Source organism: Pollicipes pollicipes, unplaced genomic scaffold, assembly GCF_011947565.3.
Source record: "Pollicipes pollicipes isolate AB1234 unplaced genomic scaffold, Ppol_2.1 Scaffold_7261;HRSCAF=8764_pilon_pilon_pilon, whole genome shotgun sequence".
Taxonomy (NCBI): domain Eukaryota; kingdom Metazoa; phylum Arthropoda; class Thecostraca; order Pollicipedomorpha; family Pollicipedidae; genus Pollicipes; species Pollicipes pollicipes.
The window spans coordinates 55,029,709-55,055,624 of record NW_023597054.1 but is presented as its reverse complement, the minus strand read 5'-3'; the positions used below and the strand labels follow the sequence as shown (position 1 = coordinate 55,055,624).

Below are 25,916 nucleotides of genomic sequence, written 5' to 3'. Positions count from 1 at the left end.
TATCTCCCCCTTTCAGAATTTCATGCTGGATCCACCATTCTCATTGGCTACGGTTCCGTTGATCGCAAGGGGCTGAGTTCTTAGTGAGCTTAAATATTTCTTCCGGGCAGATGGCTTGAGGGAGCGGACTGAACAGCGTAGCCTAGCAGCGAACTGCGTTGTTATTTCGCAAGAGATATTTCAAACAACGGCGGTCCCGCAGAAGGTTTCATGTATCGGCGCAAGTTACATTGCCATAGAGATGAAGCAAAGCTCCGCTCCAGATTTCATCAAACTGAGACAGCTACGCCATCCTCCATGTCCAGAAGCGCAACAATTACGGAACTGCGCCATTATTGTCTGCGGGGCGGCCGTCGCAGTTTACCCCCAATGGGATAATGATGCCGCCATTACTGAAAATCGTTCCAGTGATGGAGCCGTGACGGGCCGCAGGTAAGTGGCTTTTGCGAAAACCAACACGCTGACTGAGAGTCGATGGCGGTTTTTATTTTACGTACGTAGCCGTCGGTTTCCTTCGGCACGGAAGGCGGCAGACACGTCGTCAAGCGCCCGTCAGCGCGCCTTGACCGCACCCAGACACTCATGGGTTAATGAACAGCATGTATTGCATTTGTATCAGACTACAATGCAAAAGGATTGAGTGTCTACATAGCACAGTTACGTTAAGATGGCACTATACGCGGCTTCCACATAGCACGATAGGCCCGTTTGTACGGATCGCTTACACGGCAACAGTGCTCGCGCCACACGTTTACCGTGAACAGGGACATCGAAACTATCCCCAGTCCCGACAATGAAAGCCGTGTTACAAGTGGGCACGCATATACAACATAGCCTGGCTCCTCGCAATGCTCTCGCGACACCGACACAGACCACACACGTCTGCCCATGCTTCGACGAACAGCCCGCGAGCCCCGCGTACACACCAGGTATCTTCTGTTAATATAAAACATAATTACTCTGTTTCTCTATCACGGACAGATTTACTTCACTATCACATGCCGGCGGCCGCCCGTCCCGCGGCGGGCAGCGCGTCCGGGGGACAACGACTCAGCTGGCGGCGGCGGCGTCACGCGTCACGCGTCACGCGTCACTGCCGGGCGGGGGTGTGACACGGCCGACACCCGGGCCGCGGCTGGCGGCGCGGTCCGGCCACCGCCGACAGCGGCCGTCACCGCAGCACGCCACGGCCTCGGCGTCGGCGCCGACGGCGTACGTCACGCCGGCACGCGACGCCCTTGTGGATGCCACAGGAGGCGGCCGGCGACACTCTCTCGCTCTCGGTGGACGGAGTCGCCTACCGCACCGCCAGCGCCGCGAGGAGTGCACAGAGCGCCAGGGCCGGCCGCAGCGGTCGCGACCACTGGCCCCGGCCTGTCAGACACTCGGCTGAAACAGCGGAAGCGGCGGGTCACAGGACAGCACACCGCCACCGTTAGGCCAGTCAGCTGCCCCGTCGTGCGGCAGTGTTGGCCATTATTAGCCGGAGGCTTAATAAACTAAAGCGATGACGCCGCACTATGATGAGATTCTGGTTAGCGCCCTTTGAAGTTGATGAGCATGTCTAACGGCCGTGTCCGTGGATTTGAGGGCGCTGCGGGGCGGGCGCCGTCGGCAAGCCGCGGCATTTGGCAATACCACCTGACCGGCGGCGCCATAAACTGTCGCCGCCCCCACTATCTGCCGACGCGTCCTCCGCCGGCAACTTCTGGCCGTAAATTCGCGTTATCCGGCCGGGCTCAGCTCAGCCGGGGCTCGAGTCGCGCCGCGGCTATTCCGAGCGGGACACGATTGCACTCGGCACCAGCCGCGCGGGACACGACCGCACTCGGCACCAGCCGAGCGGGACACGACCGCACTCGGCACCAGCCGAGCGGGACACGACCGCACTCGACACCAACCGCGCGCGACACGACCGCACTCGGCACCAGCCGAGCGGGACACGACCGCACTCGGCATCAGCTGCGCGCGACACGACCGCACCTGGCACCAGCCGCGCGGGACATGACCGCACCCGGACATAGCTGAGCCGCGCGGGACAAAGCTGCACTCGGCACACCATCTCGGAAGGCTTGGACGTATAGTGTGCCCAGGAACTAAAACAGTGGTAAAGTTAATTTCCTTTTCAATGGACTATAATTTGCTGACTGATAGAAATCAGTCTTAATGGTGTTTACAAATAAATGTTAGGTTGTTAATATTTCGACTTAAGAGAAAGCAGCGATTGCAACGGGATAGACAATGGTTCAATAATCACGGGATTGGATCTACCTGACCATTGTTTAACAACACTATCTGCAGAACGTTGCAGTATACTATTCTGATCCTTCCTTATTTGGTATCTCCGCGCTTGCAAAGTATTTCCTCTGTACGCCAAAACAATTATTTTTCAACGCGGGCCAAACAAGAGGAGAGTGACACGCAAAGTATTGTCATTATGGCAGAGTTTTGAGCCATGGTGTTATCGCCGAAGACCATGAGCAAAAATTGGGAAAAGGTACCAAAATGCATCAAAATTAATCAGATGCCTGGTATTTGTAACAGTTTAAAGTTGTTTTTGTAAACGTTATGTCCCACTTGGAAATGGGAAAATAAGGTTACAACACTGTTTCGGTTGGCCTAGTTCTTTTAAACACGCAGGTGTCGAGCAAAGTTATCAAAATATGGAGGCAAGAACCAAGTACATCCCAAAACATATCTATGAACGCCACAATCGACAGAAATCTGTTTTCCGTTCGTAGTGAACTGTAATGCTCTAACTCGCATTAGGCTGAATATCATTACGGTGATCCCTTTTCTGTCTTAGAAAGCATGGCTGTGCGAGCGTACGTCACCCGCCGCTCAAAAACTAGCTCAGATAATATGTACCGTGTTTATGGAAACGATATGAATTATCGCATTCCACGGCACATCCGCCTCGCCCTGCGGCAAACCAAACTAGTTCAGACTCGGCAACCGCTGAGATAGGGCGGATCATTGGCTCCCGCCACTTGTCGGTGCTCCTGCTCCCAGGGGACCTCGCCGACCGGGTCAGAGTCGGTGAACACGCCCCGCACGCGGCCCCCGCCACGCTGCAGGAGGCCGGGGCGTGGCAGGCACCGCCTGCTGGCGGGTTCGTCGGTCGGCCGGCGCCGGGCGGCCGGCCGCATTTGAAACGCTCTCGCCCGGAAACGCCGGCCAAATAGAGTTAGTGCTTGCTCAGGACTCGTTAGCGTGAGTGAAACACTGGAATAAGTGTGTTTGCTGCAAGGATGGAAAAGTGTGCTTGCTTCCACCTCTACGAGACGCTTACTTAATAAAGTGGGACTCCGGGCAACAGCAGTGAAGTGGGGTGGGTTATGGTGTCATAAACATTACGCGAACAGCCATTTTGTTGTAATGACTCGCTTCTGCATAGTGAGAAGGGAGCTGGCCTTTCGCATGACAGCCTTCCATAACCTTTGGAGCCAGCGTTTTGCATGCCCACTAAAGATAACGTCATAAAGAGCACTCATGCATCGGCTTCCTGGCATTCGCGGTGAAACAGCTGGTGATGTGCATACGAAAGGGCGCGGCCGAGGGGGCTCATAGCAATCCCTACCCCCCCCCCCTCCCCTCCCCACGTCAGGATTAGGAGTTTTCATCACGACACGTAGCTGAACAGGGAAGTGTGGCGAACACACGCCAACCGACTAGCTTCTCGCCGAATTTAACGCATATTCGTCCAACATTCCTCCTCCCCAGCCTGAACAGGAAACTACACTCATGACTTGGTCAATTGTGTTTTAAAGCTTTAGTCCGAGCCTCTTGACTTCATTTTCCGAGATCAGCGCCCACGCAGTTCTTGTTGCGTGAGCCCTAACCCCATGACCCGATCGTGAAATTCCGGATCAGCGTCAGAATTTTGCGGTGAAAGCTTCACGTGCCGCAATGTTCGGCATGCTCCGCCGTGTACTCTGACGTCCACTGACCTTTGGCTCGGCCGGTGCCACCGGTCGCAGATCATCCTGCAGTCAGGGGCAAATAGCGAGCACCTAAAACGAGCTGCCCCCCCCCCCCCCCCTCCCCCCATTTTCTGTCTCCCGCTATCAGCAGGGAGGACAAATGTTATCGGCGTCTGGGAAACTCAACAGTGAAAGCCCATCGAAAGTTTAGACACCAGGGACGTAGGTTCGCAGAATTTCGTAGGGAGGGCTGGGCAGTGAAAAATGGCACAACCTAACCTCACAGTACGCCAACGAACGGGTGTCTCCCGGGAATTTTTGCATGCTTTCTTCCCGCAGTGGGGTTGGGGAGGGCCGGGGCTTAAGTTTTTGGGAGGCTCCCATCACTTCCCCCCCATCCCAACTGAATAGGGAACCACACCTCTGTTGGGCACTGTATCTATAACCGTTTGTGTTAGCAGTTTGTTCGCAATGCGTACAGATACTGTGAAAGTGGCAAGGACCACATCCTAGACAATCCTGCCTCCCTCGTCGCAAATCCTGGCCGCGCCCCTGTCAGCGTATGATCTCTGGCGATATACTTGGGGGAAGCAGTTTACTAGACGAGCGTCGACATTTTCCAGGGTGGCCTCACAGATACTAGGCTAAGCTTGTGCGTGGTAAAGAGACTCACATTCGAGCCGTCCAGAACAAGAGCTGTATTTCGGGTTGATGATCTCATCAGGGTTGTGAGCAGTAGGTGTTCCCACTGCTGGTGCAGTTCTCTTCTGCTGAATGGGCCGCTGTGTTTCACGGAAATCTTTACGATGGCATTATCCCTGTTAACGCCAGGAAATACAGCTATGTCCACCCGTTATGGGTATAACATCGCTTCCCGCCAAATCCTAGCGCGTGACAACGGCGCCCTAGCCCTAGCCTGGTACTGCCACACCGAAACTCAGCGCGGCAGATTGGGTGAGAATGCCTTCAATATCGGTGTTGAGTAAATTTGATTGCCTGCCACTGCCTAGAAGCAGATGGTCAACATAGAGGCTGAGCGTTACTTCCTGAGCGTGGGTTGTGTCCTATGGAGCCGGCCAAGAGAGCGCAGACTGGAACTGGCCCGAGTTCCAGCTGTAATGCCGACAGTAATGGCGGACGAGCGCGGTGCCACAGCAGAGTTTAATGGAGTTTAATGTGCGGAGCGCATGGTCCTGTACAAGCTGCTTGCAGCGCACTTACACTGAGCTTGGGCGGTTACTGCTGGGTCCCCACAGTATCTCTGGGGCTCTAGCAAGAGCTTCACTACGCAGGCATATAATAGCTAGTCCGCGGCGTCTCAGGCTGCCCTAGGCGTCTCTCACCAGTCACGCAGGGCAGAACGACGGTGGAGCATTGCCTTTGCTCCCCCCCCCCCCCCTCGCCTGCGTTATGCCACGATGAACCAGGAGATCATGCGTAGTCTTGTTTTCTGCACGACTTTCATACATCTGGGTAAATCTCCTGACAAATCCGGAAAATGGAAACGCTGACAGGGTCCGATGTGTCAAGAATGCACGTAGTGGTTTGCGGTGGTTCATGTCAGGTGTAAGGGACGACCAAAATGCGCAAAGTTTCTCCGATGCATTGAAAACTGTGCTGCTAGCATCGCTCTGTGCGCGTGAGAGAGAGAGAGAGAGAGAGAGAGAGAGAGAGAGAAGAGAGAGAGAGGAGAGAGAGAGAGAGAGAGGAGAGAGAGAGAGAGGAGAGAGAGAGAGAGGAGAGAGAGATAGAGAGAGAGAGAGAGAGAGAGAGAGAGAGGAGATAGAGAAGAGAGAGAGAGAGAGAGAGAGAGAGAGAGAGAGAGAGAGAGAGAGAGAGAGAGAGAGAGAGAGAGAGAGAAGAGAGAGAGAGAGAGAGAGAGAGAGAGAGCACTTCAAAATACACAGGCAATGGGCATTTTGAGAAATTCCTTGTCGGAAGTCGATTTAAGTTTCTGTATATTCTGTTCCGCGCCGGCGACGCCTTTCGGAGCGCGTGCGAGCTCGCAACGCAATGCTCTAACTCTGGCAGGTGCCGCGGCCGGCCCATCTGACTTGATGAGGCCCCATACCAGGGTCAGACGAGAACTGCTGCCGAGACTGGTCCAGGGCCGAACGAGGACCGATCCTGAGACCAGGTCCACGGCCTGTTGAGAGTCGATATCGAGATCGGTCCAGAGCCGGACGAGGACAAATATCGAGACTGGTCCAGGTCATGACCAGGGGCGGTAATAAACTGGTCTGGTCCAGGTCCATGTATATAGGTACATCAGACCCACCGCCTTAACACGCCCAGGTCCAGGCCAAGAGCGACACCGGGACTGGTCCTGTACAGCAGATGCTCAGGGCGGAACAGGAGCTGACGCCTGGACCCGCTCGTGGCTGTACAATGCCTGATGCTCACGGCGATCCCGCTTCCATCATAGATGTGCTCATCAGAGAGCGTGGACTGCTCTGGTAACACAACTAGGACTTAAGTAAAAATGGAGCGATAGCGAGCTTTTTTAAAGAACGTATTTCTCCCTTTGGCTCGTTTCACGAAATAAGCAAACATATCTATTTGTGTTTTGTTTTATAATGCTGTCCCCTACGTATATCAAGTTCGACAAAGTTTTATTTTATAATGATATAATGTGGTAGAAAATCAATGTCGGGATGGCTTTATGCATAAACTGTCATTCGTCAAAATTAAATGGATTATATCCGTTAAGAAAAAAAATTAGGGGTAGGTCGAGTCACCGGCCTCTTGACTCAGTACTATTCAATATAGTTACGAAAATTGATGCCATTGCTTCCACTACCATCTGTCTGCCGCCATTTCGTGGAACGCAAACCACGAGCAAAAACTTCACAATCAGATCTAGGTCCAGAATAAAGAACTCGGCTTACTTCGGTTTGAAATGTTTTAATGTAACTCAAAAACCTTGGGCCCTCTGGCTACAGCGCCTGAAGAATTCCATAAAGATTTTGCTATTTCCGTCTGTCAGTGACGAACTTGATCTTAAGCATTATCAGCAGCTGAGACGCAAGAAAGTCGAGGTCACGACGAAACTTTTCTTTTGCCAGCGATGCATGAGTGCATCCTCCATGGGGCCGCCATGATGACGTGACGTCACGGTTGATCAACTGACGGACTTACAGCGTTTTCCAGCCCGTTAGGTCTCAACACACGACCTTGCCAATCGTCCGTGATTGAGAAGTCACATGGTGTGATAAATCAGAAACTGGATTCAGTTAACTGCAGATATCCATTTTATCACTGACAGGTGCCAAATCTATCACATTTCGCGCCGGGCTCCGGCAATGGTTACATGAAGACACCAAAGTAAGCCAGCACTAAATAACAGGACAAGAGATACAGCACAATGAACTGACGCTACCTCTAATAACTACGGAAGTGTTATTAGGAATATAGAGTTGCTATATCTATGTTAACATTCTCCTAAGCATACAGCGCGATACACCATAGGACTGTGATGGCAAGGACTTTGACTGATGTTTATATGCTATCTTAAGTTACCGCATTACTATATTTACTACCGTATGCCCCAGTTGTGTATAGGGCATATGGCTCATATGACGTACTTGTACGATATGACGTACGTACGTATGATATATACAATATGACGCATTTGTTCTTTGTTTTACTTACGTTTTGGTATATCTTTTCATCACGATATTTGGATGACGCGCTGCCATCTGTACAAAATCCGCATTTGTATTTGAAAATGAGACCTCGCCCCATCAGTCATTGCATCAATTCAGTCCATATATCTGCCTTGTCGTCGGGCTAATAAAACCAAAGATGGCGCAGAAAGCACTGATAGCGTCTTAGACAATGATGTGATTGCTAATGATCGGTCTCACTCTGCCAGCGATCATTCATTGGTTTAACTCTGTCCGTGCTTACAAAAATGCCGCAATGAAAGTTTAAATGGTGTCCAGTAAACTCACTGCAGGCGGGACCGTTGAGAGCATCTTATTGCTTGCTGAAACCTGACCCGCGGCAATTATATCATGTTGTCGCGTTAGGTACGAATACAGGGACGGCAAACTTTATATACAGGTCGAAGTTTGTTTCCTAAAAGGAAATGTTCGACATTTGGAGGTATTGAAGCAAGCCTGAGGTATTATGAAATAAGCTCGATTTTAGCTATCAGCATGTTTTTAAGTAAAGAAGACGGCTCTAGAAAACACGGTTTCTATGTTTGGCTTATATATTTTTCGATACGTCACTGTTTGAGTACGTCACCGCACCTTGCACAACATTGAGAGCCAATGGGCTGCCGTTATTCTGAAAATAGTGCTCACGAACCCCACACATGAACGACCCGACAGCTTTATTTTGCTTGGCCTTGATCGCCGCATAGGTAATGTAATGGCCAAATTTGTATGGCCTTTTATGGCGTCCTGGATGCCTAGGTGACCTTGAAATAGTCCCCCGGTAAAAGTCGGCACATTTTCGCAGGCGTGTAGCCCAGAAACCAGAGGAGTTTAAGGCTTAAGCAGAACAGGGTTGTAAACTGCACCAAATGATTTTCAAGATGATCTTTTCAGTTCAAACCCATACAACTTTGCAACACTCCTTTAAAGCCAAGTTTTGTGTCCACGCCTTTTCTGAAGCATTGACATTATTTGAGCTGGCCTGACGGAAAAGTTTAACTCTGGTGGGAATGCAATCTAAAAAATTATTTACCCTTCTTGGAACTGGATATTAAGGTTCTGGTGAAATGATGAAATGGTGAGGCTTCGGGATGATGAGGCTGTCTACCATTTGAAAACATTTAGCTTTACCAGTAGCAGCGCTTGCATTAAGCCACTAGACATCGCGTAACCAAATTTTAGGGCCCACTTGAGTATCTCCTCTGAAGCATTTTATGACCTTAGGTCGCAATAAAACTTGGCTTGTTGTGGCACATTTCATGGCATTTAATTGCCTCGATTTACACAAAATGGCCTATTGAACGGTCCAAAATTGCTCTAAGATTTCTCATAGCAGGTACATATGTTACTAGTGTTATTTGACTTGCATTTTACTGTGATTTGCCCACAGTGGAAAAGGGGTCTGGCTACGCGCCAAGATCACGGGCACTGAAGCATTACTAAGCCAGGCTTCTGACCAAACGTTTTGCCTAGGACAGAGGCTACGCTAACACCTTGTCCTGAGATTTACATTTGAAACCCACTTGCCTAGCATCGCCGCCTGTACTGCAAATTAACTCATGCCAATTTTGGGGCTTTGATACGGTTGAGCAGAGTACGTAAGTCAATTAAAACTCGATTAACTTGACAGCACATGGAAAAATCACGCATGCCATACATCTACCTGGATGGTCAGGTCCCGTTTCAGTGCCTTGGCCGTCCCGGAGGGCTGACGTCATCACGGAGTTTTCTAGTCCTTTTTACCGTGCAGGCCACCAGTCAACGCAGAGCCTGTTTAAAGACCTAGCCTGTTGTGGCCCGTTGGCCCATCTTAGAACACCTTGCCTGGTGTGCTGAAGCACTGGGGGGGGGGGGGGGGGGAAGGCATGCTAGGTGTGGGATAGATTTACTTCCAGTTCCTCTTCCCCTTTTGAATTTCAGTTAAAGCCTGACTCACAAGGATCAAAATGCAGTGAAATATAACAGAAATTACGTGGTTTGTGTGTTTTTCTTCACAACATTGTCAGCCACATCTCTCTACCGGGACGCCATGAGTTGATGTATATAAGACATGGCGCTGATACCATTTCCATGCACACTATATGTGCTGGTTTGTGATGGCTGTTTGAACTTTTGCTGGAACTTTTTCACCAGGCTTACTTGTGGATGTTCCACTAACCTTCAAGAATTCAGAACGTGTTGAACCTTTAACGCCTGGTACTCCCATGGTTTATAAATAATAACGAAGGTTATGCCAGGACAAGGAAGATTAGATCAGCCCAAACATGCAGAGTAGTTTAACCTGAAGCTACCGCGGGGTTTCGCAATGGGCGGCATACCCCGCAATGTTTCACTGAAAACACTATTTTAGAGGCCCTGCAGGCCCGCAAAATGTATTGCGTGGCCTATAACAATATCGCAAGGTTTCAACCTACTCATTCGAAAGCGTACATCTCGGCTTTTTAATTTTTAACATTCAGTCACCTATATATTAGCACACGTAAAAAATCAAGAGGAAAACTTGCGTCGATGTCCCATTTAAATACCCCCTTGCATGTATATGCCAAATGATCTTCTGGGATCGAGGATAATTTTTATTCTCTGGGATCCGGGTCTCTTTCAAAATTGCGTTGAATGATGTAGTGTGGTCTAGTATGTATTCTTAGATTCGGTCGAAGATTATTCGGAGGTCCCACATCTTTTAAGAAATTTTGCTGACTGATCTTCTCAGGGCTGGGATCTCCCATTTTTGTTTAAGGATTTTGTGAGATCTGGAGTATGGTCATTGCTCGGCAAATCTTGCGAGATCTGGGACTTTGTATGTCACCCAGGCACACGTTTGCACGGAGGCCTCATGACTTAGTAACTATTGTTAGGCCGTGGCGTCTGAGGGCTCAGAAATTCCTTTTTTAACATCAGCCACTTTTCCACGGTCATTTCAACGACGATGATAAGAAAATGAACAGCGCTTGTTTGTTTGACCATACATCAGGACAAAGTGTAACGCATTTCTGGACTAGTGTCATGCGTCGGCTGTGACTGACTATGTTAGAATGAATTTGAACTTGACGCTCTCCTCGTAATATTCCGCAAAACACCCTCACACGTGGGTGGAGGCCTCGCATTTCGAGCGCTGCGACCAAACATGACATTTGGGGTCGGCGCAGCGCAGATGGCGGAGCGTTCGCCCATGACTGTGGGATCAGTTGTGTCATCGAGCTTGGCTCCGGCCTAGGCTTTCGCGGCCTCGCGCTACAAACGGCGCCAGAAATTTTGATCCCAGATGACAGGAGTGGTTGAAAGTCTCCCTAAAAACTATTATTATTCAAGAAATTTAAGAAGTCCCAGGAGCCTGCACCACACATTACACGTTGTATACGCCACACCAAGAGCGGTTTTTGTCCAGACCCCTTACCAGACCCCGGCTCCACTGGGGTGTAACGAATATAAACACACCTCTCCAGAAAGATACATGGTACGAATGCATCAGCTCTAAAACGAGAGCCGCAGATGGGGCTCTTGTCTGCTGACAACCCTTCCAGGATGAAATACCGTCTCCAATCATCGCGGCCACATTCCTAAAACGTTCTCCTGGCCTGGTCGCTCCGCAACAGTCAGGCTCAGCAAGTGAGAAGCATTCTCCACGGCCTCGACCTCGGATCAGGGGTGCACCGCGGCGCTGGCGACTTGACCTACCCCTGGCTGTGACGTTGAAGGCCATGAGCCGCTCGACGGCGGGCTGTGTGCCCCGCGGGCACGTTCGGTGCACGGTCGAGAAGCGGGGTCCGTCTGGCGATACCGTGTACACAAAGCAGAAGTGCGGCGCCGGCTCTGACCGCTGGCTGCTCGGCGACGCCACCAGGTACAGCGTGTCGTTCTCCCGCCAGCTGCCCTGACACGAGAACGCTGAAATAGGGAGGGCCCCGCGTCAGCGTCAGCGAGCACGAGCCGTGGCGGGTGCCTGCGCCTGCTGGGTAAGCGGGGATCGCAAGGGGAGGGGGAGGAAGCCCTGCACAGTGCGTGCTGGTTAAAACGTTTTGTGTCATTCATATCACAGCTCTTTATGAAGTGTTTGGGTACCGGTTTCTTTTCATTCTACGACTGGAAGTTATTATCTCAGATCATGACAGGTTACCAATTCGGAGGGAAAATCACTGCTAAATGTTTTGCTTCCCGGGTGAAGGCTTTATCCAAGCCATATCAGAACGTTCAGTTTGACAGCTTTCTTGTACTCTTAGACTCCCCGACGAGAAACCGATGTGACTAGTGAGCTTCAGCAAATCAGTCCTGACACAAAGGTGGATCGTCGCATGTTATGACCCACTTACAACCTCCATGATGTCCAGAGCAAGTAAACAAGACTGGAATACAACACAGTAGCCTGAACAAGCACATGAGAGTATGTGCACACCTACCCAACCTGCTCAGGATCCCACACCCCCTCTCCCCTCCCCCGTCACCTCCACGTCAGGCGGAGGCCAGCGGTCGTTGACCACGGGGCCGGGCGCGCCCAGTCCCCTGTGTTCGGTGCGGTGGCGTGGGCGGGCCTCACAACCGACCTGCCATGTGAGGTGCCCGTATCCTGGCAACTATCGACCGGGCGCGGCCAAGGCGGCGCCCGGTCACACACGGCCCACTATCTGCCCACATCCAAGCGTCGTGACGGCGGGGCGCCGCCGTGACGTGACGCGTGACGCGCGGCTTCGGCGCCCACGCGCGTCACGACAGCCGGTCCCACTTACACGGGTGCGCCGCCGCCGCTCCCAGTGCAGTGGCCGTATGGCATGCCCGGCCGGCGCTTGTGTATGCAGCGCTATTTGGCCTGGCGAGCATTAACAATGAGGCCGGCAGGGCGGTGGGTATAAGCGGCGGGGGTGGGCCGCAGAGTACACATGCCATCCATATCCGGCCAGACCCGACTAATTGTTCTATTGATTACGTCTATGTCGTGCACTGTCCCGCTGATCCCTGACGCATTTCAAGCATATGAAGTGGACCCTGGACAATTGGTGCGTGTCGTATTTACCACCTTACAATTACGTTGATCATTCGTGCATAATCTGAGTAATTGACTGGCACTTTATAATCGGCTAATCTTTTCTGAACACGCAGCCATGACACAGACCGATTACGATGGCCAGGTGCATGTCTCGTTCGCATGGTCAGTCTGCTGTGCCAAGAGCAGTGCACGTGACTTCTTCACGATATCAACGTTGACATCGACTGCCCTTTCATAGGTGCGTTAAACCAGCTGGGTACCTGACCCTAATCACGTGCGTCTTGTGTTATCGTAAAGCTGTCATTTCAATCACAATTTTGATTTTGATGTAACTGGTTTACAAATAACAGGATGGAGTCGGCGAAAATATGTCTCCTGATGTGTCAAAAATAAGCGATTCACTTTCCATCGGAGTCGGCATCCAGCTACCGGACGGCACCCGCCTCTAGACGGAGCCGGAAGGAATGACTCACCTCTGGAACAGCCTGGCCACCAAACAGGAGACTCCACCCACCTCTAGACGGAGCAGGAAGGAATGACTCACCTCTGGACCAGCCTGGCCACCCATCCGGAGACTCCACCCACCTCTGGACGGAGCAGGACTGAGTCGACTCACCTCTGGACCGGACGCCCATGCTGCCGGAGAGCACCATGGTGTCGTGGGACTGGCAGCCGACCCGCAGTGAGCTGAAGTAGGCGCCGAGGTCGAGGCCGCGCTCGTCCCGCTCCTCGGCGCCGCGGCCCGTCCGCTGACCCAGCGACACGCCCGTCACGCTGTACTGACCCAGGTGTGGGCACGCCGCGTGGTGCTGGCTGGACGCTGCGCCACCCAAGAGGTCAGCCCGGTTAGTTGGTGGCAGGAGCGTCCCCAGCCGCGGCGCGACGGCCGCCGACGAAACGGCACGAGGGAGTTTACGACCGCCCAAGGCTAAAACTGAGCTGCCTGATGTCCATTGCAGCGCATTAAAACATTGGCCGCGCTCGCATGGCCTGAATTTGGTGGCCATTTCAAAACAGCAGGATCAAAGGTCCACAGCCCGCTGACGTCATAAATAACCCTAATGTGCAGGCGCATCGGAGGAATAAATTAACCTCATTCGACGCGGCCCCGCGCTTCTCCGCCACAGGCATTCGCGGCGAGCCACGCAGCCGGTTTATATGCGCATACATTTGAGATTTGGCCGACTCACAGACGAGCGTGTGGAAGTCGACGGCGCTCCTGGGGAAGTTCGTCCTACTGCACGCCTCCTCTGGAGTTGGGCTGATTGTGCCCAGCTGACTCTCCATCACGTGACCGTCCCGGCGGTAGAATGCCATGCACTGGAAGCCACCCACGCTGCGAACAACACGCGCGTGCCGTTGGACCGTTCGGAAGGCTACTTCTCCAGCCCGTAACGTGCCTACCGAGGCCTCTAAAGAACCACCGCAGGCCTGACAGGATGATTAAACACGTGCCGTCCAGGGCGTGGCGAGAGGCCGTTAGGGCTCACGCAAACCCAGGCTGACGCAAACGCAAGCCCCGGCACACACGCACAGGCTGCTCGTCGCCCCATCCCCCGCATTCAGACGGAGACGGGCCGGCGGCGGATCCACTCACCAGCCAGTGGTGGCACGCACCACGAGGAGCGTCTCTCGCGTGCTGACCTCGACCAGCTCGGCGCACTCGATCTTGGTGGCGTTGTGCGGCCCCTGCACCGTCAGCGTGGTGTTCTTCTTGTTGAACTGGTAGGTGGTGCGCCGGTCGAGCGAGTGCCAGCGCCGGTGGACGGTCGTCCACGGTGGGAACTGGCACTTGTTGTACGAACCGACCATTAGCAGCTTGAGGCGGCGCGTGCCGTCTCTGGTGCTGAAGAGGCCGCTGCAGGTGGCCTCGGCCGACTCGGCCAGCCGGTAGTCCAGCCACGCCTCCTCCTTTGGCTTAGCGCGCTCGTAGATGAAGCAGCGGTAGCGATCCTCGCTGGTGGCGATGGCCGATGAGACGCGCCGCGTGACCAGGTAGCGCGCCGAGCCCTCCTTCCACATCCCCATGCACTCCATCTCTTCAACTGAAAACGCCGGGACCGACCAAAAGTAAGAGGAATTAAAACCCTTTCAGCACCGCTGCAGCTCAGCTCCTGGTGTAGAGCCCGTACGAACAAAAGGCCATCAGAATCAAGCATTCCTTCCGCGTCCCCTCGAGTCCAACAGCACCCTGGGGTCAGGACCGCTGCGTCACCCACACCGCGCAGCCTGTCATCCAAAACAGAAACGGCCTCGCTTTTCCTGCTTGGATGCGATGCACATTTACGACCAAAATTTACGACCCATGCCTTGACGTCCGACAACCCACCAAGCATGCATCGTCCGCGCTATGTGGATCACGTGTCGGCACCCCGCGGCGCTCTCGCGACAGGCCGTCTGCTGCCATCAGACCCCGCCAGGCCGGCACCACCACCCACCTGCCGCCTCAGCGCCGGCCACGTCGACGCACGCCTGGTAGCGGAACAACATGCGGGAGTGGTCGTTGCAGCGCTCGAGGCGCGACCGGGGGTGCGTGCACTCCTGGTGCACCATGTGGCCGCGTGAGTAGGAGAAGCTGAACGGACCCCGCAGCGGACACTCGATCGCCCGGTAGTCGACGCGGAACATCGAGTACAGCTGGCCGTCGCCGGTCACGTGACCGCAGAGTGACGTCAGGTCGGGTGGCTCCGAGTCCGCACTGCAGAAGGCTGCCGGCGGCAGGCGAGAGCGTTGGAATGGGGGAGGGGGCACGGGCGCGTGAATTACAGATGAGGTGCAGCGTTACGATACTTTGACGCTGGTGACGTCACTTGATTGAACGACAAATTGTTCGATGCCTTAATTCGCTTATCGAGCCAATGTATGAATCAACAACTAACTGTCGAGTGGTTGATTTGTTTTCGCGCAGGTTTATAGGTTAAAGAGAGCGATAGAAACACAGAAGTTAGAACTCATAAGCGTATGCTTACATTCCTTGTACTGGATGACGTTGACATGCTTCTCGTAGAAAATAACGCATTGATAGCATCGCCTGCTTCTGAAACGAAGCATAGTGCGGTCTTGTATTTGTGGGTACGTCATGAGGTGTCAAATAAAACATTCACCACCATGAATAAAACCACAAACATCGAACACAAGCGATCTACATTTGGCAAAAACCTTTTGAGCAATGATGCGATGTGGTCGAAGTATTTTACATTCCTTCCCAATTGTGAGCACACGGAGCACACTTGACGGGCCCCTTCGTCAATCGGTCTCTTACATCTGTTCCCATTACGGGCGCACTTCGCAGGGTCGCCCCCTTACTTATTATGCACGACGTATTTTTGGCCGCTGGCCTCGGTGCAGTTGCCTTTGGAGCTGACTTCCTTGTCGGAAATGTGGATGAGCTGACGAACGCTGGACTGGAACCACGTCCCCCGCCAGTGTTCGGGAAATACACACTCTGAAACGAAACACAACACGGTCAGGTTTGCTGCCTTCAGTTGGTAATATTCCTGGGAGCATCCCGATCCCTTTCAAATACAACATGCGCGGTGACAATTTAAATGGGGTGACCGACTCGAGAATGACGCAGAATGTTGAGATATGCCTATGTATTGGCCCAATACAACTTTCGCATCACGATATCACCATTCTTATGTCATGCTGTGATGACATGTTCCACGAATGTTCGGATGGAGAGGCGACCATACGTACAAAATCCCTTGTGATATCCACAACATGGATTTTCCGGAAAGGTTGGGTAGCGCCACAGCTACATGAGACAATTTCCCAAAGGGTACCACCACAAACCAGTTCCCCAGCCACCACCACAGTCCAGTCCCCAGCTTTCACCACAGGCCAGTCCCCAGCTACCACCACAGACCGGTCCCCGAGCTACCACGCAGGCCAGCCTCCCTCTAGCCCTTGCCACGGACCAGCCTCCTCCCAGCCCTCTCCACGGACCAGCCCCCTCCCAGCTCGCGCCACGGACCAGCCTTCCTCCAGCCCTCGCCACGGGCCAGCCCCCCCCCCCCCCCCAGCTCGCGCCACGGACCAGCCTTCCTCCAGCCCTCGCCACGGGCCAGCCTCCCTCCAGCCCCCCTCCCCCCCCCGCCCAGGCTAGCTGGGCGTCGGTTGCCGCCACGCTCGGGGTCCGGACGTGACGGGGCTGTTAGTGGCCTCATCACGACCGATGCGCCATGACAAAGGTCAGCGGGGGCCGCCGTCCTCGTTAGCCGGCGCTTGGGCGGACCGACGGACACCGACGGCGCTTCGGTCAAGTGACAGGGCTGATGTCTGGTGGTGAGGACGTCGAACATTTGTTTGTGTTCGGCAGGGTGTGTGTGGGGGGGGGGGGAGGAGGGGCAGTGAGCACCATACCAGCAATGGTGCCCCCGGGACAGCGCTGAGGCCCTCGAGACAGCCCTGGTAATCGGGAGAGGAACAGCACTGTGGTACTCTGCACAGATTGCTGTGGTGCTCTGCGGAGGCTGCGACTGCTGTGGTGCTCTGCACAGAGACTGCTGTGGTGCTCTGCAGAGAGTGCTTTGGTGTTCTGCACGGAGACTACTGTGGTGCTCTGCACGGAGACTGCTTTGGTGCTCTGCACAGAGACTGCTATGGTGCTCTGCACGGAGACTGCTGTGGTGCTCTGTGCAGAGACTGCTATGGTGCTCTGCATAGAGACTGCTGTGGTGCTCTGCAGAGACTGATACGGTGCTCTGCATAGAGACTGCTGTGGTGCTCTGCAGAGACTGATATGGTGCCGTGCACAGAGATTGATGTAGTGCTCCGCATGGATACCGATGCTACATACACCGCAAAGACTGCGGAGTGCTATAAAACCACGCGCTTGGGCGTGTTTTTATCAAACAGAGTATGTTACGGTACAAGAGGGTTGTAAAACCACGGGTTGCAATCATGGAAACGAAAAAACCGAAGTGAATACAAAGACTCGCTTTGAATAATACACATGCAGGGGCATATCAATATGTTAAAATATGATATTACGAAGAGTGTAGCGAATAAAGACATTTATTGAAGTGGAATTTTCGTTTATTTAAAAACCACATAGTTTGCCAATTGGCCCGCTATGGGCGTGTCCATGACTGCCGTTCCACTCGATGGATCGATTCGATGGGAATAATTTGGCAATTTCAGTCGCACTATTGCAAGGATTACAGTTATTGATGATCGGGGCCTGACTTCTCCGAAAACTTCTCCGAAAACATGAACATTTTGTGTGGATACAGTGGTCATAGTAGGCTGTAGTATATGCTCCTGCAGTTTGCACCGTCCGGGCCATCTCCGCTTGGGCCACAGCCAGGGGCGTAGCTACACAAAATGAGCTGGGGGGGGGGGGGGGGCTGTGCAGTGAAAAATGACGCAACCTAATCTCAAAATACGCCAGCTAATGGGATGCTCTCCGGGTCCTGCCCCCTCCTTCTCAAGTTCAGGGGAGGGTCGGGGTCCTAGTTCGAGGGGCTGGGCTGAAGTCCCCCCCCCCCCCCACCCAACTGAATAGGAAACTACACATTTGGCCACAGCGTGCTGTATTTGATAGCGGTTTCATTGGGAGAAGCAATGGTCACTTGGCTGGTTCTTGGGACATCCATGAAGTGCTCGGCGTTGTGACCGCCTGATGATGTGAAGAGCGTGTATACTATATCAGGCACGACGTTCAGCTTGTTCCCGTCTGCTCTGGTTGCCGGGATCCGATTTGACTCCCTGAAAACGCCGCCCCTCCCCCCGTCTCCTTTACCCAATCGAAACGGGTGGATCTATGGTTTGCACATCAGCACATGACCAGCTGTACGTGTCCACCCATACTTTAGCGAACACGGTTTCCCGTCCTTCCCTCTCCAGACCGTGCTGATCTCATGTTGCTGCGACTCCTGGTCATGAAGGCCTGGGTATGGTTTCGTCCCACATGATACAGTTTTTGTTCGCTGTTGCCATGCGGATGAAATGAAACGCGGACAGCAGTCGTTCATACTACTTTCCTATCTGAAAATCAGGCAGTTCAAACAGGCATGCAATGAGAACGTAAAGGCTGAAAGCTAAGCTGTCACACGTTCGGCACAGCACTTGTAGTCATTGAGAACGACGCGGAACTGCGATCAGCAGGTGCAAACAGCATCGGTAGCTGCAGACAGCCTCTAAAGAGGACAATGGACCGGACCGGGAAGTTGAACACTTTTCGCTGTTAAAGTGCGGTTCGCCCGGGCTGGAGTCTTGCTCGTAATTACCAGCAGCATTAGTGGCGGCAACAACACGGCAGCGAGCGGCGATACTTTAATGGAACAGCCGTGTGGGGCGGCCAGCATCGCGCCGGCCCCGCCGGGACACGCTGATTACGGTGTTGCACATGACGACAGCACATGCACGTTCAACGCTTGGAATGGTGCTAGCCCCGCCTCCACAATGACATTTTTTCACGTCGCAGGTGATTACACGGTTGATGCTCGTGCACTGCAAGCAGTGTGCCAGGATGTGTAGCAACGCCATGCCGGGCTGACTTCACTTCCACATCGAGCGAGGCCGGCCTTCAATGAACAAATGACCTGAGCCACGCGGCCATCCGGCGCTTACGATGGGGTGCTTCATAGGTTTGTGTCTGGGTGCATGTCCCCACTGCTGCCCGGTGCCAATTAATGTTCGACCATTGTTGTGCTGTCGGCTCGCGTGATGCCCTGAAAGTCGAGCCTCGGGACAATAAACAGCTGTAGTTACACTAAGGGCTGTAGCTGCATGTAGAGCCCTGTATGATTCATAAATAACGCCTGATGCATTCACCGCTGTCGCAGGGCATGGTTGTCACGCCGCCGTCATCAAAACCTTCATTTACACCGTCCTTTGCGGCAGCTGACTCATGGCATTACTGTCATGCTACGTTCATCAAACACATGAACACAGTTCGCTGCTTAGTAACCCCTGTCACGCTAACATTATCAGACACGGACCTAAGTGGGAACCAAATCTGAAATGCACGGACTGTAAGACAAACGAAAGCCAACCCATGATTTGCCGTCAAGGCTGTGAAAATAGCCGAACATTTTTTACTCCGTAGGCGTTGTCCTTCCTCATCATGTGACCACACGTCGTTTCACGTTTGCGGTACTTTACGATTTGGTCTCATGCAACCAAACCCACAAACTAAAATAACCAATTAGTACGCGGCGGTGACAGGAAAACGCTTCTGGCGTGAGGTGTACCGGCTTTTTATGGGTCTGACAATGAACGATAGGCTTCGCCCCCGGCAGTCCCATTTTTCGTGTAATTCAGATTAAGTGCCAAGACAGATCTTTCATGTGCAATGACAGGAAGAAGAGCATAATGAATAATAAGTCTGCATGAATGAAAAGCTTCAGTGATACAATCTGCCCGGTCCTTTCAGTTGGCACTGAGTTACTCGTTCAATGTTTCAAGCGACCTGCAAATCCTGACAACATCCATTCCTTGTGGAATGTCGTAACTGGTAGTCCATCAAAGTCAGCATGTGAAATCTCAGCCCGGCAGAAATCTGCAGAGAATGGGCGAGGAATGACGGCAGCAAATCAGCGGGTACAAACGTACCTGTATGGTGCTTTGAGTACGTTTGAGGAAAGTGGGTTTATTTTCCGAAGAAGAAGGGGTTTTGCGGAGTAACTGCGTGTATAGAGAGCTGGTTCTATTCAGAGGTTATTCCTTTCATGCATTGGCGCCCGCTAGCCAAACATAGCACCACAATAAAAACACTATTTAACGACAGGTGTAATGCATAGAACGACCAGATTCGTCACCCACCAACGACATGCACTAACCAGCGGAGTCTGGTTTTGCTTGGCACTCGCCCAGCGCGGCGTTATGTTAGCGCGAAATCACGTGTCCTGCGTTTATTGTACACCTGTAGGACATCTTCGGCGGGGTGAAACAAGATAGGCGATAATGGACGTGGAGTTATCTATTACTGCCACGTAGATGATGTCCAAAAGTAAGCGTCAGTAGCCGGATACATTTGAATAGTCATGTCAATGATATCTATCAATGCATACAAAACTCTGCCTTTAATCAGGGGATTGCTTGCAGATGTTGAGAGGTGCGGCTCTTTCATATTGTTATTTTTTAAAAATTGTGTCGAACTAATATAATTTTAATCGTATTATGTCCAAATATATTAAGCTACCCAAGATTTTACTCTTATCAACCAGGCGTCATCGGAGGACGGTGCTATAGCAGTGTTCAGATATTGGGTTCAGGAAACATTTTTGTGCACTGTGTTTTGTGATTGATTACCAGCAATTAAGTTTTGTCAAGAACGGCGAAATATTGACATTGTGGATTCATAATTTTAATGGCGAATGAGTGACCTGCAGAATGTCAGGAGACACTGATTAAACGACGTGTTAGAGCAAATACTGTTCAATTGTCAGCGCTCCACGCTTCAAGCTGTGCGTACGATCACGGGTTCGTGCGGTCATGAGTACAGCTCAAAACGCCGAGTGTTGACAGTGCAGCGGATCGATTTTAGTTAACTTGGTTTTCATTTGCTGACCGTGACCGAGCCATCATGAAAATGTTAAATTTCCGAGATGTTTAACCCTTGCCCTGATCCGCCGTTTTTCGTGACACCGACTGATAGGGGGTCAGTGCGACCCGCTTGTCGTTTCCAAGCTAAAAGAGATAGAGTTCAGTAAAAACACCAGTGGATTTCTCTCAAAAAGGTCTTGCGATTGATTTTTTTCTAGGCCAAAAAGCGGCCCAATCATGATCGGTCAAAGGTAGGCCTTTCCCGAAGATCGCACGTTTTCAGCTCTGCAACCTTATTTATGTAAGACTACGCCTTGTGGCGGCACATAATCCAAACAGGTTTGTTTTTTGTTCAATTATGAGTGCTATGATGTGTATGTGTATATGTTTTAACGTTGTATGTCGGTTCGCCGCACGCGTTACGCGGCATTGTTGATTGCCGACCGCAGCGACCGTGGATCGCCGTGCGGTGTTCCTCAAAAAACGCCGTTACTCCGAAACCAAAAACGCTATAGACACTTGGTGTCGAAACACATGCAATAGATATCCCATACTCTACTGAAAGTTTGGGTTCGATTGTTTGCTATGCCGAAGGGCATCACTAAAAAACTCAACAGCGTGGCATCAACCCCCCCCCCCCCCCCCCCCCACTCTCCCTGTCAGGGTGAGGGTTAAGGGTACAGGTGCGTCCCTAGTTAACAGTAAGCTACACCCTATACCACCGTGGTATTAACCGATTGGCGGCCCAGTACTGATTCGCCTACGGATAAACAATCCTGGGATTGCTGAGAGATGTTTCGATGGTGCATTCATGTACACTGTAAACTTCGTTTCATGTATTGATTTGCTCCCGTTGCTAGGGATACCCAGACATGGTTTGTGAGGAGGACACCTCTTGGTGCCTTCTTGAGGACATCAAGAGGACGTTGCTGAATGCAAACGTCGATGCACTCCTGCCAAAACGATTGTCTGCTCTCTCCTCGTCGAAATGTTTTAGTATCGAGTCGCTGGGAAACCGGGCCTTCATCATCGGGGTGAGATTTCCACAAAGGTCACGCAGTCATTGTACATTTATAAAGCTGTGTACCAAGTTTCGACAACTCTGTGATTTGCCCAAGATGCGGTGTTGCAGGAAGATGATGCATCGGCGACAGCTTCCCTTGCAAATTTCTCATAACTTATACGTACAGCTTTTAAAGAACTGCGCCTTCAGTTGCTGAAACTCGCATGAAGCCGCAGTCGTTGGTTGCTATGATGACAGTTTCTACAAAGCGTGAAGACCGGCCCAGACTGGGCCCCCCTAGATGAAAACTGGCAGCGTTACTCATGTAAAATTAGATGCACCGGGATTGAGTATAGCGAGCCGCGGCCCGAGTTTCGTCTAGAATCGCCTCATTCCCAAACTTCTCCGAGCACACACGCGCACACACACACACACACACACACACACACACACACACACACACACACACACACACACACACACACACACACACACACACACACACACACACACACACACACACACACACACACACACACACACACACACACACACACACACACACACCGAACTGTGCCAGCAAAATGGCGGGATAGCCTGCGGGGGATGAGCTCGTGCACTCGAGTCAGGTTGCGCTGGAGGCAGCTGCGCAAAACTAAAAAATTCAAGGTTGGCAAGCGTCCTATTTTTTACATGTCACCAAAAGTGTTTGCAGGAAACAGCTGGCAAAGTTTTCGTGTGATGTCCGTTGTTCCGAGCCTTCTACGGATATGTTTGTTACGCATGGGCAGTCGTTAACAGAAGGTCAGCGTGCTGCAACTACCTGAATTCCCAAAATAGCTCTTGTTTATGAGCAGGCCGTCGTCACCAACTTTGCACACCAAGCCATTAACTTGTAAAAACTTCAACAAGCTCGATTTATGTCTGAATTTTTACAACCAGAGGTACAGATAAGTTTAGAATGGAAGCTGAATGACGTCTTGCCAACGATCGTCACTGCCAGAGAATGCTGGAGCCTGGAAATGTTTTTAAGTACGTATCATTGCTGGTTATATGACTTTATCCACCACGCTGACCGCAGCCGCGTCTAGCACATACAACTAGACACAAACTTGTGAACAAAGGCTCCCGAATCGCCACGGGAAACATGACCGCTAGTCATACTTCCTGTGTTACCATTTTCACTCGCTCTGGTCAAGGTTCCCGTCTGATCACTGAAAATCCATGCGTGCACACTTCCACATGCGCGCGACATCCACCCCCTTCATGATACAGGCTGGGGGCAGGTCATAACGGATTTGGACTGCCCCATCTGACTGCTCTATTCGACCATTCAACCTGACGTCTCCATCCGGCCTTCCCACGTGACCTGGCACTCCGCCTCTCCTCGTCCGGGTTTTGTTGCCACCGGCTCCCACCCTACCATCTCCCTGACCTCGCCCTGCGCCTCGGTCCTCGCGCCCGACCTGCCCGGGTCCCGCGTATCGTCTCTGGCCCAGGCTCTCAGCCCGGCCAACGAATCGGTCTCGTGGGAAGCAGCCAGGTGGTGCCCCTGGGAGCCCGCCGCCGACCGGCGCACGGTCAGAGAACCGACCCACCGACTCCCCGAGGCCGGGAAGCAGCAATAGCAGTGTCATATTGCCAGCAAAGAGTGGCCAGAGAGCGGCCAGAGCGGTCATGAGCAATGAGGAGCCATGAAAGAGCGGCCAGAGGCCGGTCAGAGCGTGGTCAAAGATAAGACATCAGTCAGAGAGCGGTAAGGGCGGTCAGAGATCGGTTAGAGCGATGAGAGGAGGGAGCGATGAGCAGTGAGAGAGGGGTAAGAGCGAGGCTAGAGATCGGACAGTAGTCAGCAAGCGGTTTGAGCGGTAAGAGTGCCGCCAGAGCGGTCAGAGAGCGGTGAGGGCGATTAGGGGACGGGAAGGAGCGGTGAGGGAGCGGTCAGAGATCAAAGAGTAGCGAGCGAACGGTCAGAGAGCGATCAGCCGCCAGAGGGCGGTGGGGGCGGTCAGAGGCTGGTCAGGGATTGGGCAGAGAGCGGCCAGTCGTCAGAGAGCGGTGAGGGCGGTCAGAGGCTGGTCAGGGATTGGTCAGAGAGCGGTCAGCCGTCAGAGGGCGGTGGGGGCGGTCAGAGGCTGGTCAGGGATTGGTCAGAGAGCGGCCAGTCGTCAGAGAGCGGTGAGGGCGGTCAGAGGCTGGTCAGGGATTGGTCAGAGAGCGGTCAGCCATCAGCGGGAGTTGAGGGCGGTCCGAGGCTGGTCAGGGATTAGTCAAAGAGCGGTCAGCCATCAGAGAGCGGTGAGGGAGGTCAGGGACTGGTCAGGGATTGATCAGAGTGTCCGGAGATCAGTCGAGAGCGGCCTCGCCCGACTCACCGGCAGGGAAAGAGCGGCAGCCGCGCCACACAGCCAGCAGTGACAGCAGCGTCAGCAGTCGCCCCGGCCGCGGCATCGCGTCTGCGGCGGAGGGCGGCGTTAGTGGCGCGGTGGCGACGCACCGGCCAGCACCAGTTTACAATAGACTGGAGACGGAGCGCAGTGAATTGGCGATTATCTACCTGATTATCTGAGGTCTGCAGAGTTCCGAAAAAACTCGCTCTCGTAACACGCGTTCGCGACTGCGTAGTTGTTAAAGCGCGTTAGTTTTCTTACGGAGTGCATGATCATGTACGATTCATACAAAGGTGCAGCAAATGGCAAAGCAAAGCCCAAACGTTCTATCAGCACAGATGAGGCATGGCGCTGCTTCCAAAGCATACACTGCTCCATCGTGACATTTTTCATGAGCGACCCCGTTCACCAGTAACATGGCTTGACGTGGTGTCCTCCGGCCACCGATGGCCAGACCAGAGCCGGGTGTGTGACCTGGGGTTCCGTCCTCCGGCCACCGGTGGCCAGACCAGAGCCGGGTGTGTGACCTGGGGTTCCGTCCTCCGGCCACCGGTGGCCAGACCAGAGCCAGGGTGTGTGACCTGGGGTTCCGTCCTCCGGCCACCGGTGGCCAGACCAGAGCCGGGTGTGTGACCTGGGGTTCCGTCCTCCGGCCACCGGTGGCCAGACCAGAGCCAGGTGTGACCTGGGGTTCCGTCTCCGGCACCGTGGCCAACCGGCCGGGTGACCTGGCGGTCCCGTCCTGTTGACTCCGAGCACGCCCACAATACGCGGAGAGCAGACGGCTCCGGAAATTGAAATGTCCGACACTGGGAGACGTCCGTAGCTGTCACGGCCGGGCTCTTCAGATCTCAAGAAAGCAATTAGCAGCACTGCCGCTGACAGCCGCGCATGGCTGCCCGCCCGGGAACACCCGCAGCTGCTCTGCACCCGCCTGTCACGCAGTCTGACCGAACCCAGGCAGCTTCAACTGACCTGACCTTACGAACATGGGCGAACACGACGTGGCGCGGCCTGACCCGGCGTAGACCACCGCAGCGATGGGCGGTGTCAGTAGCACCAAAGCCCCTCCGCCACACGGGCTTCGCGCTCGCTAAGCCGTTCAGACTGAGCGGACCCTTCAGACCAGTCTGTTAGTTGACAGCAACTTCCGGTCGCTGTCATACTAAAAGCAAAAATTTCAATTAACGGCTTAACCTTTTATGCTCGAAATTTAACCACTATGGATCGCGTATTACATGCTTTGCGATGGGTTCGACAGGTTACGCAGGGAATACCAGTAGTGCATTTTCAACGCGAAATATATTTGTGACGGCGTCGAAAGGTGGCACTGTCCCTTTCAAATGAAGCGAAATAGAAGTTAGAAAGGTGACCGGTGTTGGCTGCGTACCATCCCGGAGTGCACGGCGTCATCTCCGTGCTGTTCTGAGATGGGTGGTTGGTTGTAGTGAGTTGGTGCGGCCCGGG

At 53.0% G+C, this 25,916-nt stretch overlaps 1 protein-coding gene across 1 annotated transcript; it reads right to left on the bottom strand.

Annotated features, from left to right (window-relative positions):
- Positions 1 to 587: 587 nt before the first annotated feature.
- Positions 588 to 24,468, bottom strand: LOC119112602 (uncharacterized; the record flags this gene model as incomplete). The annotated part of the gene is made up of 9 exons (XM_037236822.1): positions 588 to 1,389; positions 11,261 to 11,470; positions 13,180 to 13,383; positions 13,754 to 13,899; positions 14,161 to 14,608; positions 15,002 to 15,271; positions 15,533 to 15,600; positions 15,870 to 16,008; positions 24,435 to 24,468. Coding segments are annotated over 9 exons (1,611 nt in total), but the record flags the coding sequence as incomplete, so codon positions are not given.
- Positions 24,469 to 25,916: the final 1,448 nt, after the last annotated feature.